At 26.0% G+C, this 13,006-nt stretch overlaps 1 protein-coding gene across 2 annotated transcripts in view; it reads right to left on the reverse strand.

The window, feature by feature from the left end:
* Positions 1-5,461: 5,461 nt before the first annotated feature.
* Positions 5,462-13,006, reverse strand: part of LOC126899956 (ryanodine receptor) — a 62,521-nt gene continuing 54,976 nt past the window's right edge. For both annotated transcript variants that reach the window (XM_050675257.1, XM_050675256.1), the window contains exons 88-98: positions 12,421-12,579; positions 11,420-11,549; positions 11,237-11,356; positions 10,815-11,170; positions 10,584-10,748; positions 9,311-9,371; positions 8,622-8,768; positions 8,415-8,546; positions 7,421-7,577; positions 7,084-7,249; positions 5,462-5,751 (exon numbers count right to left, since the gene is read on the reverse strand). In XM_050675257.1, the coding sequence (XP_050531214.1) occupies positions 5,589-5,751; positions 7,084-7,249; positions 7,421-7,577; positions 8,415-8,546; positions 8,622-8,768; positions 9,311-9,371; positions 10,584-10,748; positions 10,815-11,170; positions 11,237-11,356; positions 11,420-11,549; positions 12,421-12,579 (1,756 nt within the window). In that variant the 3' untranslated portion in view covers positions 5,462-5,588. The remainder of the gene's footprint in view (positions 5,752-7,083; positions 7,250-7,420; positions 7,578-8,414; positions 8,547-8,621; positions 8,769-9,310; positions 9,372-10,583; positions 10,749-10,814; positions 11,171-11,236; positions 11,357-11,419; positions 11,550-12,420; positions 12,580-13,006) is intronic.

Raw genomic sequence — 13,006 nt, forward strand, 5'->3', positions numbered from 1 at the left:
ATTTGTTATCGACCAATCATTTTCTTATTTTTAACCCAGATAAACAAGTATGTTTCCATTTAAGGAACTAACATTAATACAACTTCAAGGGGAAAGAAGAGGGGATAGAACTATATTTTCATCGAGTTGAGTTTCTCAGAAGTGGTTGAAACAAAATTATATAAATGCATAAAATCTTTTTAATAAGTTTGTCATTTTTGCTATATTATATAGTATTAAGATAACAAAGAAATACATCGATGAGACGTGTTTTTACCAAAATCATCCGTGGTAATCAATGAATTGACGGAATTCTCTCAATACTATCGTAATTTTATTAATTGTCTGAGATTTTAATTTTGTCTAAAATTAATTATTTTTATTATCCAATTTACATCATGACATTTTCACTTGATAATATAGCTCGTTCCATTTTTCGCCCTCCCAGAGGTAAGTAAATAAAGTTCAAATAGATATTTTACAAATTATTAATCTAAATACTCATCCGTTAATGTTAGAAAACTGATCGGATTGAGAACATTTTTTTGATAATATTTAAAACATTAATCTTACTGACGATATACATTTTTTAAAGAGTTATTAATATTTTAATGCTAAGCACATTAAACAAATTTTCTTGATATTGCCAACAATAACAAATTTTGTAAGAAATATTCTGAAATGATCATTTTTTTTACTTTTCTTTAAAATATAGATGTAGTATAAAAAACTTCAATGATATTTTAAAACTTTCAAATAAAAATTAAGCCATACAATAAATTACTGATAAATAAGAAATTTGGATCATTATTTTAACGAGATTGTATCTGAAGTACATTGGAGAAGTTTTAATTAACCTCACATTAAGGTTAACTTTTATAGACATAAAAGTTAACCTTAATTAAGAGTATGGCCGACCACAAGTAGTTGGGATAAGGCGAGGAAGAAGACTAAATAAGGAGTATCCAAAAGAGACATTTAAGGATATCTTGTAGTACGAGGGACTTGTAGATTTATTTAGTAAGAAAGAGGTATGGGAGGCTCTGGTATTAATGCAAAGGAAGAGTACAGAAGGTTTTAGGGTAAAAGTAAGAGTGCACCAAGACTCTGCTTTAAGCTTTACTTATTTTCTATAGTGATGGATGAAATTGCTAAAGAAATATAAGGAGAGGTGCCGTGGAGCATGTAATTTGCTGACGATATTTATTTATTTATTATATTAGTTTACAGGATGTATCCCTTATTTTACAAGCATTTTATGTTTACATAATTAATTTTAACTAATTTTGAGAAAGACACAAAAAGAAAAAAAAAGACAAAATCTAATATGAGTATAACTAATAAATCAAACATATGAATAATACATTAATAAGCACAATTAAAATATTATTATAATATAAAATTAGGATCAGCATTTGCATTTCTAAGTGATATTGATATAGTGTTAATAGGAGAAAATAGGGTGTAAATTAATCAAAAGCTAGAGGTGTGGAGATCAGCTCTTGAAGAAAAGGGTTTAAGAATAAGTAAAAGTAAGACAGAGTATATAGAGTACGAGTTTGATAAAGGAAAACTCGAGGTAGGTGAAATGAAGAGATTTGTGATAATAAGCTAGGATATTATGGGAGTTGTTGAAAGTTTTATGTATTTAGGATCAGTTGTGAAAAAGAGCGGTGGTACGACGAGGATGTAAGACACAGGATTAAGTGGAGGAAAGCGTCTGGTTTGTTATGCGATAAAAGAATTCTAATGAGACTAAAAGGTGGGTTTTAGAAGTCTGTAGCGAGACCAGATATGATGTATTGTTCAGAGTGTATAGGTAAGTATAGATGTAGCGTCAATCGTAGATAAGATGAGAGAAAATAGACGTAGATGGTTTGGTCATGTTATGAGGAGAGAAAAATCGGAAACTGTAAGAACATTTATAGAAATGAATGTTGAAGGAAGAAGAGGTAGAGGGAGACCAAAAATAGATGGAAGGATGTAATTGAATGCGATATGTTATAGTGAGCCAAAAGTAAGATTTTATTATAATATAATAAGGTAAATAAAATTGGGTGTATTGGTTAATTAATTTGGATTTTTGAGAATTTGAATAAGTATAATTATCTTACTTTCGGTTACTATAATTGAGTTTGTTTAATTTCATTGGGGTCGTGGAGTCCGAGGGTTTAGAGAATGACAATACAATCAGATAAAAAGGGTTATGATGAGTATTAAAATTTAATGTATGTATCAAATTTATAAAATTTGGTAAATCATTTGAATAGTCTTACGTTTCAAGGTCACGAGCTTAGGTCGGCAAACTATGAAACGTAATAAGAAAATGGGTAGGTACGATCTTAAGTCAAGCACTTTGAACGCATTTAATAATTCTCCTGATAAACCAGTTAATAAATTTTAATGAGAAAAGATAAGTTAATTATTATTGTTTTGTCATTCTCTTCTCGGATTAAATAATTCCAAATTATTGGAATAACAATGTATTACCTACTTTATAATGTTTTCTGCGGAATTGAAATGAACAACACTGACAAATTTTTCTTTTGAATATTTTAGAGACTGGTGGTCAATTGCTGCATTTGACTCTTGGCTTGAAAAGTGGAATGAGAGAATTGTATAGCTTTTTACGGCTTTTTATATGAAATCTATGATCTATATATGTCACCAAAATGTAAGAATTGACCACCAGGGCTCTTATCTTTATTGAAATTAAAATTATAAGCAAATATAATATTTTACTTTGGTTATGGTACATTTGATTTTTCTTAGGGATAGTGTTACTTAATACATTGTCTTTGTAGATTAATTTACAGTGTTTACATTTATAGTATAGATATTAATCTTAAACTGAATAAATACATATATTGTATTAATTAAATTAGTGATTATGCTATGATATCAATTTAAGACAATTGTTTTATTTTGTAATACACATTGCGAATAATATTAAATTTGAGCGATGAACGGTATCACAACAATGTGGACGGCTGATGTGAGCGTAGATGATGTGGGTGATCGTGTCAAGTGGAAATTTAGGATAAGTGTTAGGATAAGTTATTTGAGATAAAAGCGAAGAAGAAGAACATTGTCCATAATGTTCAAATGAAAAAAAAATATTGGCATAAAAATAAATAATAAGGAACGAGTAATGATTAATTATTATCTATAAATTAAAAAGAAATAAAATGTCTTTCGACATTTTAATTATACATTTTATAGAATAAAAATATTGTCAGTGTATTTAGGGAATGTTAATAAGTATAAATTTTATCATTATTTTTTTTAGCTGAGGTTCCAATATATGGATTTAATATACTTACTAAATCCAATCACTACGAACAAGATTCAAATGTTCAATTATTAGACGATTGGTTAGTGAGAATATACCCTACTAAGGGCACTATGGAAATTATAGGTATGCAATTTTAGCTTCGATGCGAAGCGGAGAAGGTATTAATTTTACTATGATGTGTTTTTTTTTNTATACTATTTTTGTATGATAATTATGGGTTTTGTATTTTATTTTAATAGAAGTTGATGTTGCTTTTGCAATTATCCATCAATTTTTTAAAATTAAACACTATCTACAGATTTGCATCGAAGCGTTTCTTATGATAGTGATTTTAATCACTGTCAGATTAAATCTATACTGGACCCTACTATGCAATGTCTCCACTATGCCGCAACCTCACTGTGCTACCAATTTTTTTTATTATTTTTACTTTTTAATAAAAATGTAATAATTAAAAAACACTATGTTATTAATACACTAATCAGTTAAATATTCTTAATTAAACAGTATAATATTTCATTCGATTTTCTAAACATTTGATTAAGTGGGTTCAGGGGTGACAAAATGTTTAAAAAATCCAAAAAATATTTTATCGATACACACTCTCGGGACGGCTCTGAATATTCGACTGTTAGGGTATTAAGTTGAAACCTCTTTTATTATACATATTTATATTTTTATAACCTATATGAGCATTTTACGATACAACTTAGGTATAATAAATAAACAAATCTGCGACTATCATATAAAATAAATAATATTGTTATTTTTAAAAACGATTTTAGGAAATTTGTTTTCTAAAGATTGTAAAACAAAAAAAAATATTTCGGTCGGAGTTTTGAAAAAAAGAGTGTCAAAAAACATACTACTGACAAATGAAGGTAAATTCAAATTAATTACACCGATGAAAAATATGTACAGCAAAAATGGTAAACCAAAATTTAACCAAGCTACGCTAGATTTTATGGATTTAGTTTCTGTTGTAAAAGGATTTCCCAGAAAATGGAAATCTTACTTAAAAGAAAAAAAAAATACAAACAAAAAATGTCATGCCAATTTTAGTTTTTCACCCACTGTTATTAATATTAACTGTAATGATTTTATAAGCTATTTGTAATAATATATTATTGTTATAATATCATTTACGTATTTTTAAAACATTTTATCTTTTATTAGTTTATTTGCAGTATTTTTAGCTTCAGCGCGAAACTGCAAAGTTAATATAAGATGGACGGTGTGCGTTTTTTTATGTCTGTACAAGAAAATTCTGAACTCTCACTGGACCGAATTTGTTAGTCTATGTGTATAAAGAACCCAATTTAAATCTAGTTGAACCTAAGATTACCAAAGATAGAAAAGTAGTCATTAAATTTTAGAAATAAAAAAAAATATCTCAAAATTCCTCTACTGTAAAAAACGGTATTTTTAAACATTTATTCTGTATTATAAAACTGAAACAGCTTTTTTTAAAAAATACTGATCACAATGAAATTTTAATAGCCTACGCCAGAGACAATAAACTTTCTATTGGTATAATTTTTTTTTTTATAAATATCTAATGAAAATCCGAAATACAGGAAGAGTATTAAAGGAAAAAAATTGTTTTTGACTCAAGTTTTGAAAATATTTCGGAATGTCTGTCCATTTTTATCCTACATAAAAATAAGCTTTTGAAATATTCTACAATATTGAAAAAAATTGTGCGACGATTGTTTTACTATAAAAACCGGCTTTCAAATAAATTAATTTTTTAAATTTTGAAAATGTTTTGGGATACTGAAAAATTGAAACCTATATCAAATTAAAGCCTTTAAAGAATGCTTTATGATAGAAAAATAAAAATGTTCGGCGATATGAAGACTTTATTAAAATATCATCTATTGACAAAAAACGCTTCAAATAGTTTTGGAAACAAATAAAAATGATGATATTATGATAAAAATTACATGACTATCTCAATGAGAGTCTAATGGTTCATTAATGACAAGTCGTCGGAACGTCTATGTGCATGAAATTTTTGTCATGATATCATTAGCTTATTTACTCAGTGGCGTAATTAAATTTAACCATCCCAGCTAAATGAAAATAAAACTGTATTTTCATCATATATTTTTTTTTGTTATGAAATTTATTCCTCATTTCCTTGAATTACGCCCTTGAAAATGTTTTTGTCTATGAATACTCAAATTTATTTATTGATTTAATCCTATAATTGCCAAAAAATTGTTACAAATATAATCTACAGCAATAAAAAAATAGTGTGTACAATTACACACACTAGTAATTATTTTGATTCATAACCATTTAAAAATCATCAAACGCCACCACCACCTCCTAACTCTTCTTCATATTGTTTACGGAAACAGTCACCAACAGGGAAAAAGTCCCAGCATCTTTGTTGATACATGTTCCACACATAAGTTTCTTGACCAGTGTATTCAGTATCAGGTTTATTAATCAAGTGCATAAGGAAAAACCTAAATTTTTATAAAATAAAGTTGGTAATAATAATATTTCATAATTGAAGGTACAGTGCAACACCAGCCAAATCCAAGATTTTCTAAAAGTAATTTTTTATTAATTTTCAACAAATATAATTTTTCTGCGTAATTCAGTTAAAAAACGAGTTTTATATTCCTATTACTCTTGGAGTTATTTGATTATTGTACCGTGCCTTCAGTTTTATATACAGAATGCTCAAAAAGTAAGGGAACAGATCAATTATTGCAAACAATGAGAACAACAGAAACTCGTTTACTTTCTTACTGAACACTCTGTAGAGTAAAAAATTTAAATTTATAATAAATTACTATCATCTACCAATCATAAATGTAATGTTAAAATCAATAATATTGCCTAAAATATTTTATGCATAATGATATATTAAGAATGTTTTTTTCTGTGATTAAAGTTAAAGAGAGTGATAAATGATAACAGAAGTCTTTAATTTACAGTCGTCAAAAAAAAAAAAAAAAAATGGCAATTAGTTTTTTTAAAATATGGAGATTTTTGCATGGAAACCCTGTGTAGCTATGCCATAAAAATATGAAGCATTCCTGACTGACCTAGATAGTCTTAGCTGTTTTATTTTCAATACAGATTGTAATGATTTTCTTGATCTTTGGTTAAAATTATTGTACTTTGATCTAAATATTATTTTATTCATATATTGTCTTAAAAATAGTGCTGTCACGTTATTTATTACACCCTTTAACATTAACCACAAAAAATGTTTTCCTTTAAAGAAAAAATCTAAATCATGTAAGTAATGTTTCTTAAGGAAAACAATAAGCTATATATTTTATTATTCCATTTTGACTATTAATATAAAAAATATATTTAGTTAAATTATATTTTTTTAAATAAATTAATGCAATTATTGTATTAAGTTATTATTCTATTTAGAAGTTGTAGGAAATGTTGAAATAACCAAAAAAATATAATGTGTAATTAGGTTAAATATAAGTAATATAATCAACTGAATTTAAGTGAATTAAACAGAAATAAATAGAGACAGTGCAAAAAATAAAATTATGAATAGCAAGAATAAAATGAACAAACAAATGTTTCACACTCAATCAGTTAATTAGATATAATCAATGAATAATATTTAGGTTTTACAATTCGGCCAAAATTTATTGAAAGTCTATTAGCAAATATATATTTTCTAATTTTTTCAATATTTATGTGGAATAATTTTTATTAAATGTCGAAATTTTAGTTTTAAAAGTTTAATCATTTTATTACGTTTGTATAATAAATATGTCTATAACACTAACACAACTTAATAAATGTATACTATAACTTACATGTAATTGGCTAAATTATGCTCTTGTTGTACATGAGTATCAAATCCGTGTGGTACTTTATCAAAGTAATCTTTTCCAATTCCACATATAAAACAGTTTGATTCCATGTCTTCTTTTACACTTTCGAGTTGGTCACGAAGTTCTCCAAATGCATCAATAATCAAACCTGAAAAATAAACATATTTTTATTTTTACTTTTTCAATACTTAATTAAATGTAACTATTTTCGTTTAAGTAAAACTTTATAGCATATGAATATAATCTTTTGTATAAAATAGATTAAAAAAAAAAAGTAGTAATGAAACTCAAAATAAATATAGCATGTTTGATTATATACCTTGAATGATAGCTAGTAAAATAACGATGACGAAGAAGAAAAACGTTATATCAAACATTATTCTGTATACTTCATAGTCGTCACCATCAGGTGGTTCAATTTCGTCACCTATACCTCCACCAGCCCTTACTCCTTTGTATAAGTGAAATACGAAACACTGAAATACAATATTATTATTAAAAATTAAAGAAATTATTAAAAAACTTTTCTTTTTAAACAAACCAGACAATCAATTTTAATGAAGTTAAATATCACAAGCGATTTTAATATTAATTAATTAATTCCTACATGGGAAAATATGAACATTTTTTTATACTAGAAATTATTTATTTCTCTTGAAATTGCTTTCTTTCAATAATTTTTAAATAATAATTAAGGAACATCGATACAAATATTAGTATAAGTGTTTCCAATTAATTTCATAATTTTGGTATTGCAAGTGATGGACATAAAATTTATATCCTTTGCTAGCAAGTTAACTTTATAAATATACTATTTTCATCATGAGTGCTATTTTATAAATTTATCAATAGTTAGGTTGGGTTATATTAAATATCTAAATTATGTTTAATCTATTTTAAAATTTATATAAAATTTCAAGTATTAAGTACAATTAACCATCGATATAACAATAATTATTGTTATATTTTATTGTTTTTCCTTTTTGTATATTATTAGGATGGTTAATATAGCAACAACATAACTATATAGATGACCCAACTATAATATCAGTTGGGATTATTAAATAAATCTAGTTTATATAGTTGGTTTATCTGTTTAAGATAGTTCTTCTAACTATATAGTTAAGTTGTCACTATATTAAACATAAGTTGTGATGGTACAACTATATAAATTTTCTGTGTAGACACTACACTGTAGTCTCTACCCGACAATTTGGGATAGACTCTACCTTACGATTTGACAGGATTTACACTGACGCAAAATTATTATGTTTAAGGGAGTCAGTATTATTAGCATAGGGATAAAAATATACCGTTAACATATCATGACACTTTTTATCCACTTCATTATCTTCTTCTTGAACGTAGAATTTTCTGAAGAAGTTGAATGCAATTACAGTGTATATGTATACAATAATGGTAAGAAGCATTACGGTCAAAACCAACTAGGATTAACAAATTTTATAGTAATTAATGGGTATAGAATTCGTTGAATAGTCATACACTTAAGTTTTATATACCTGTTTGCCATTGTGAGTTACTGACTGTAAAATTGTTCGAAGTGTTTTAAAACCAACAGCTACATCTAATAAATGAGCGGCGAAAAAGAAGTTGTTGAAGTTACCCAAAATAGAAAACGTAAAGTACCACAAACTGTAAAGAAAAGCCTAAAATACATACAATTATTTTAATTAAAAACTCAAATTATCCCTATTTGGTATAAACAGTGGCGTGTCCAGGAATTTTAAATGGGGAGGGATGTCATAACTAATAGGTATTAATACAACTAAATACATTTAATGGGTGTGAAAGAATTAGAAAAAGATTAATAAGGAGCCCCCTTATTAATTAATTAANGGGAGGGATGTCATAACTAATAGGTATTAATACAACTAAATACATTTAATGGGTGTGAAAGAATTAGAAAAAGATTAATAAGGGGGCTNTGAAAGAATTAGAAAAAGATTAATAAGGAGCCCCCTTATTAATTAATTAATTAGAGGTCAAGCCCCATTAAAATATTTATTAATATTTTGTGTTTTGTATGATATGATGTAATGTTGTTATACAAATGTACAATGTAATAATTACAACTTTATTCAATTATTGCTGTTAGGTACTCGATGCTAGAAAAAAAACGCAATGGGGAGGGATATGACCCCTAACCCCCCCTGGGCACGCCACAGGGTATAAAGAAATCACAACTTACATTGTCTGTTATAGTTACTCCAGCTTTCCATACTTGATATCTCCAATCGATGTTAACAATACTAAAAATTAGTAGTAATATTATTATAAAATCAAATGATTAAACAAAATTAACCTGACTATCTTTTCAGACGATTTAATTAATTTTACATTTGAATAAATATAAGGCAACATATTTAATAATATATGTGAAAGACATTAGATTGAAATTATAGAGTAGTAGGAATTTGTAGTTAAATTTAATTATATGGGTTTTACTTAAATTGTTTATTTATAAAAGCGATTGGATTTGGTTTTTTGAAAATCATTTTTTTTAATAAATATGTGTTGTATGGCTATAAACACATCATCCATTGTCGAAAAATTTTGTATTGCAGGATAATATATTTAATTAGAGCGTTTAAAACATTTAGTTTATTTTTGAATAATGCTAATTACCAAGACTTAACTCCATTTAATTTACAATTTATTTGTAATTTAATTAATTTTATGAATTGATGAATTTTGATGATAACAGCAATATATTTTTGAATTAAATAAATTAATTTCCTTTTTTGAAAAATTATTATGTTTTCATGGAGTATATTTTTTTTTACAAGACCTTATAATGTACAATTATTTATTTTTTAAATAAAAAATAAAGTGTTGTTTCAATTTATGATTTTAAAAGTCATAATACAATATATTTATAAAGAAATTATAGTTTACATTTTTCTATTATACAGATTTTGGTTTATGATTTATTATTTTATTTGTAAAAGGATTTAAGTAACTAATTTATTAATAAAAAGAGTCAAAATCGTATATTTTACTCACATTTTGTTGATTAAAATATAAAATTTTAAAACATTTATTAAATTGATTCCATTTTTAAAATTTTATATTTTAACTTAATAAGAAATATAGTTTTTTCTTAATATCCTTAAAGTTTTACAATTTGAACTGTACTTATTATAATTAAAAGATTCAACTTTTAATTAAATTATTTATTGATGAATGGACACAAATACTAAAAAAAATTAACTCTTTTTTAGGTAATTTATTATCTAAACTGTCAGTTCAACTCAGCTAACAGAAGGATTAAACCCTTTTTATCACTTTTGGATTTGCCAATGCACGTGACGGACTAACCTATCCTGTCCAGGAGTAACAAGATAAAAAATTTTGTCTGTGGAGAAGGCAAAAATGGTTCTTTATGAACCATTTAAAAAATTATGTATGAAAGTGTGAAATATTTCAAGCAAATATGATATGTGATAGTTCAATATACTAACAAGTTAATTAGTCCAGTTCCCTCTTCATTTCCTGTTTCTTGAGTACTGAATGATGTTTTCTCCATACCTAATAGATTGCTTATCGAATCAAAGTCATAGGTTTCACTATACTTTTGTCGTACTTTTTTCTTAGCAAATTTATCCCAATAGTTAACTGGAAAAGACCTATATAATAATGTTAAAAAAAATAAATAAAATATTTGGGTTTATGTAAGTATGATTAAAACATACTTGGCAGAAATGACCAGCTTATCCCAATGAGATTTAATATCATCGTCTTCAGGTTGTTCAACTATATATAGACCATCAAATTCAAGTCGTCTTGCTATTTCTTTTTCTCGTTTGAATATCGCTAAAGGCACTTTGAGATGATAATACGCTATGAGCATGGCCAACGAAACTAGGGAATGTAATAAAGCCGCCAATCGCATAACGTGTGCCATATAAAAGAAATCTTGATCAACATGGACTAATTCTATAACATCATTGTCATCGTCACTATCGATATTTTCAGGTTCAACACCTGTACCTAATGCTAAAGTTTTGCTTTCAGTATCATCCGCCAAGTCTTCTGATAATGTTGAGACCTAAAGACAAAAATAGATAAATTTTCAATATGAAAATATAAGTTGAATGAAATATATTTACTTTACCTTATAAAATAAAAGTATAAAATTAATACAAAAAGCCAATACTAGAGCAACATATTTGAGATTGTAGAAGTTTCTGGCCAAAAAGCTTAATGCTCTGTGAGTATAAGCATTGATGTCGATCTATATAATACAAAATAATAATTTAATATAGTTAAAATAATCAGAACGAATTTTGAAACTAACTTGTGAAAATGCGCTGGCATTATTAGATGAATATTTCTGTTTAACTTCAGCTTCTACAGCCGCCATAACAGCTTGCTGTTGAGCTAATACTTCTGGACCAGCTATAGAATCTTTTCTAGCTGTTTCACCACTAAAATAAAACATATTTTAGTGTATGTTTTCCAAGTTTAACATAAATATATAATGTGCTTATAATTGAGCATTGTTAGGACCTTAACAAATATTGTCTCTGTTATAATTATACGTTAATTTTTTGTACTAGTAAGACTTTTATAAAACATATTTTGATGTAACTATTTATTACTATAGTTAGGGAAGAAACTTCAGAGTGTTTTAAAAATATGTTTAATTAATCAAAAGAATGTTGTGAATTATATTTATACTGATATTATTTTATAAAATTGTTTAATAACCTGATATTGTAAAAAGGGCTAAGCCCGTTAAATTTATAAATAAATAAATAAATATCATTTTCTTAAAAAAGAACAAATCACCAGTTCGTAATACTTACTAATTGTTTTCGATTTTTTATACGATGCATATGTTGGCATTTTTGTGACAACAGTTTTAAAGGGAAAGAGTCTTAGAGAGCAAAAGATTTTTTCTAAATTCATGTGACCATTAAATTTTTAACAGAAAATAATAGTTTAAGATGGATTTTTAACAAAAAAAGTCACCAAAATATTATTTGATTTAAAATAATGAAAAAATGTCTAAATATGCACCTGATTTAAATATATTTAAATAAAATGTAGTTCAAATAATAACATAATTACCTCAGATATTATTATAATTTATATTGTCAATAGTTAATTATTATGTAATGAATTGAGTTGAAAAAATAACATTATTTTTTTGTCATTGATAAATGAAAATTTATATCTCTTGAAATTTTACAACACTAATAAATGTTATAATTTTATTATTTTTTAATCGGTGGGTGTATTTTCTTTTAATTTTTATAATTAAAGAATAAATGCTTAAAATTTTTACACACTCACATTAATAAATCGACGAACGAAGGCTGAATATCGGCAACATCTTCCGGTGATTTTTGTGATCCATCGTCGTTAATTTCAGTCGAAGTGGCTGAAACATCATCTTTATTTTTTAGTTCACGATCTTGACCAGACTGTTGTAGTACACTATTTGATTTTGTCCTATACATATATTAAAAGAAGATTTCCATTACCATAAAATTTATGTTTGTGAGCATACAGTGTTTATTAAAAATATTCATTATTCAATAAGCTTTTATTTTTAGCTTTTTAGCTTTTTTAAATAGTTTTAAAATTATTATTACTCTCGAAATAATTTAGGTAATAAATAATCATAACACGATAACATAATGGTATTTCATTTATATATTTTATTTTTTTATACATTATAAATAACTATAAGGTTAGATTATATTGTGTCTATTGCTTATTGAAGGACCTTGCTTGACTGGACAGAGTACTAGCACAATAATATTATCATCAATATTATTGTAAATATTGAAAAGACATATACCATATATTATAAAGATCTTTGCATAAAGCTAACAATTAGACACAGTACCATGTTTCCCTCAGCCACACATCACGT

This window comes from Daktulosphaira vitifoliae, unplaced genomic scaffold (genome assembly GCF_025091365.1).
Source record: "Daktulosphaira vitifoliae isolate Bord-2020 unplaced genomic scaffold, ASM2509136v1 Scaffold_2, whole genome shotgun sequence".
Taxonomy (NCBI): Eukaryota; Metazoa; Arthropoda; class Insecta; order Hemiptera; family Phylloxeridae; genus Daktulosphaira; species Daktulosphaira vitifoliae.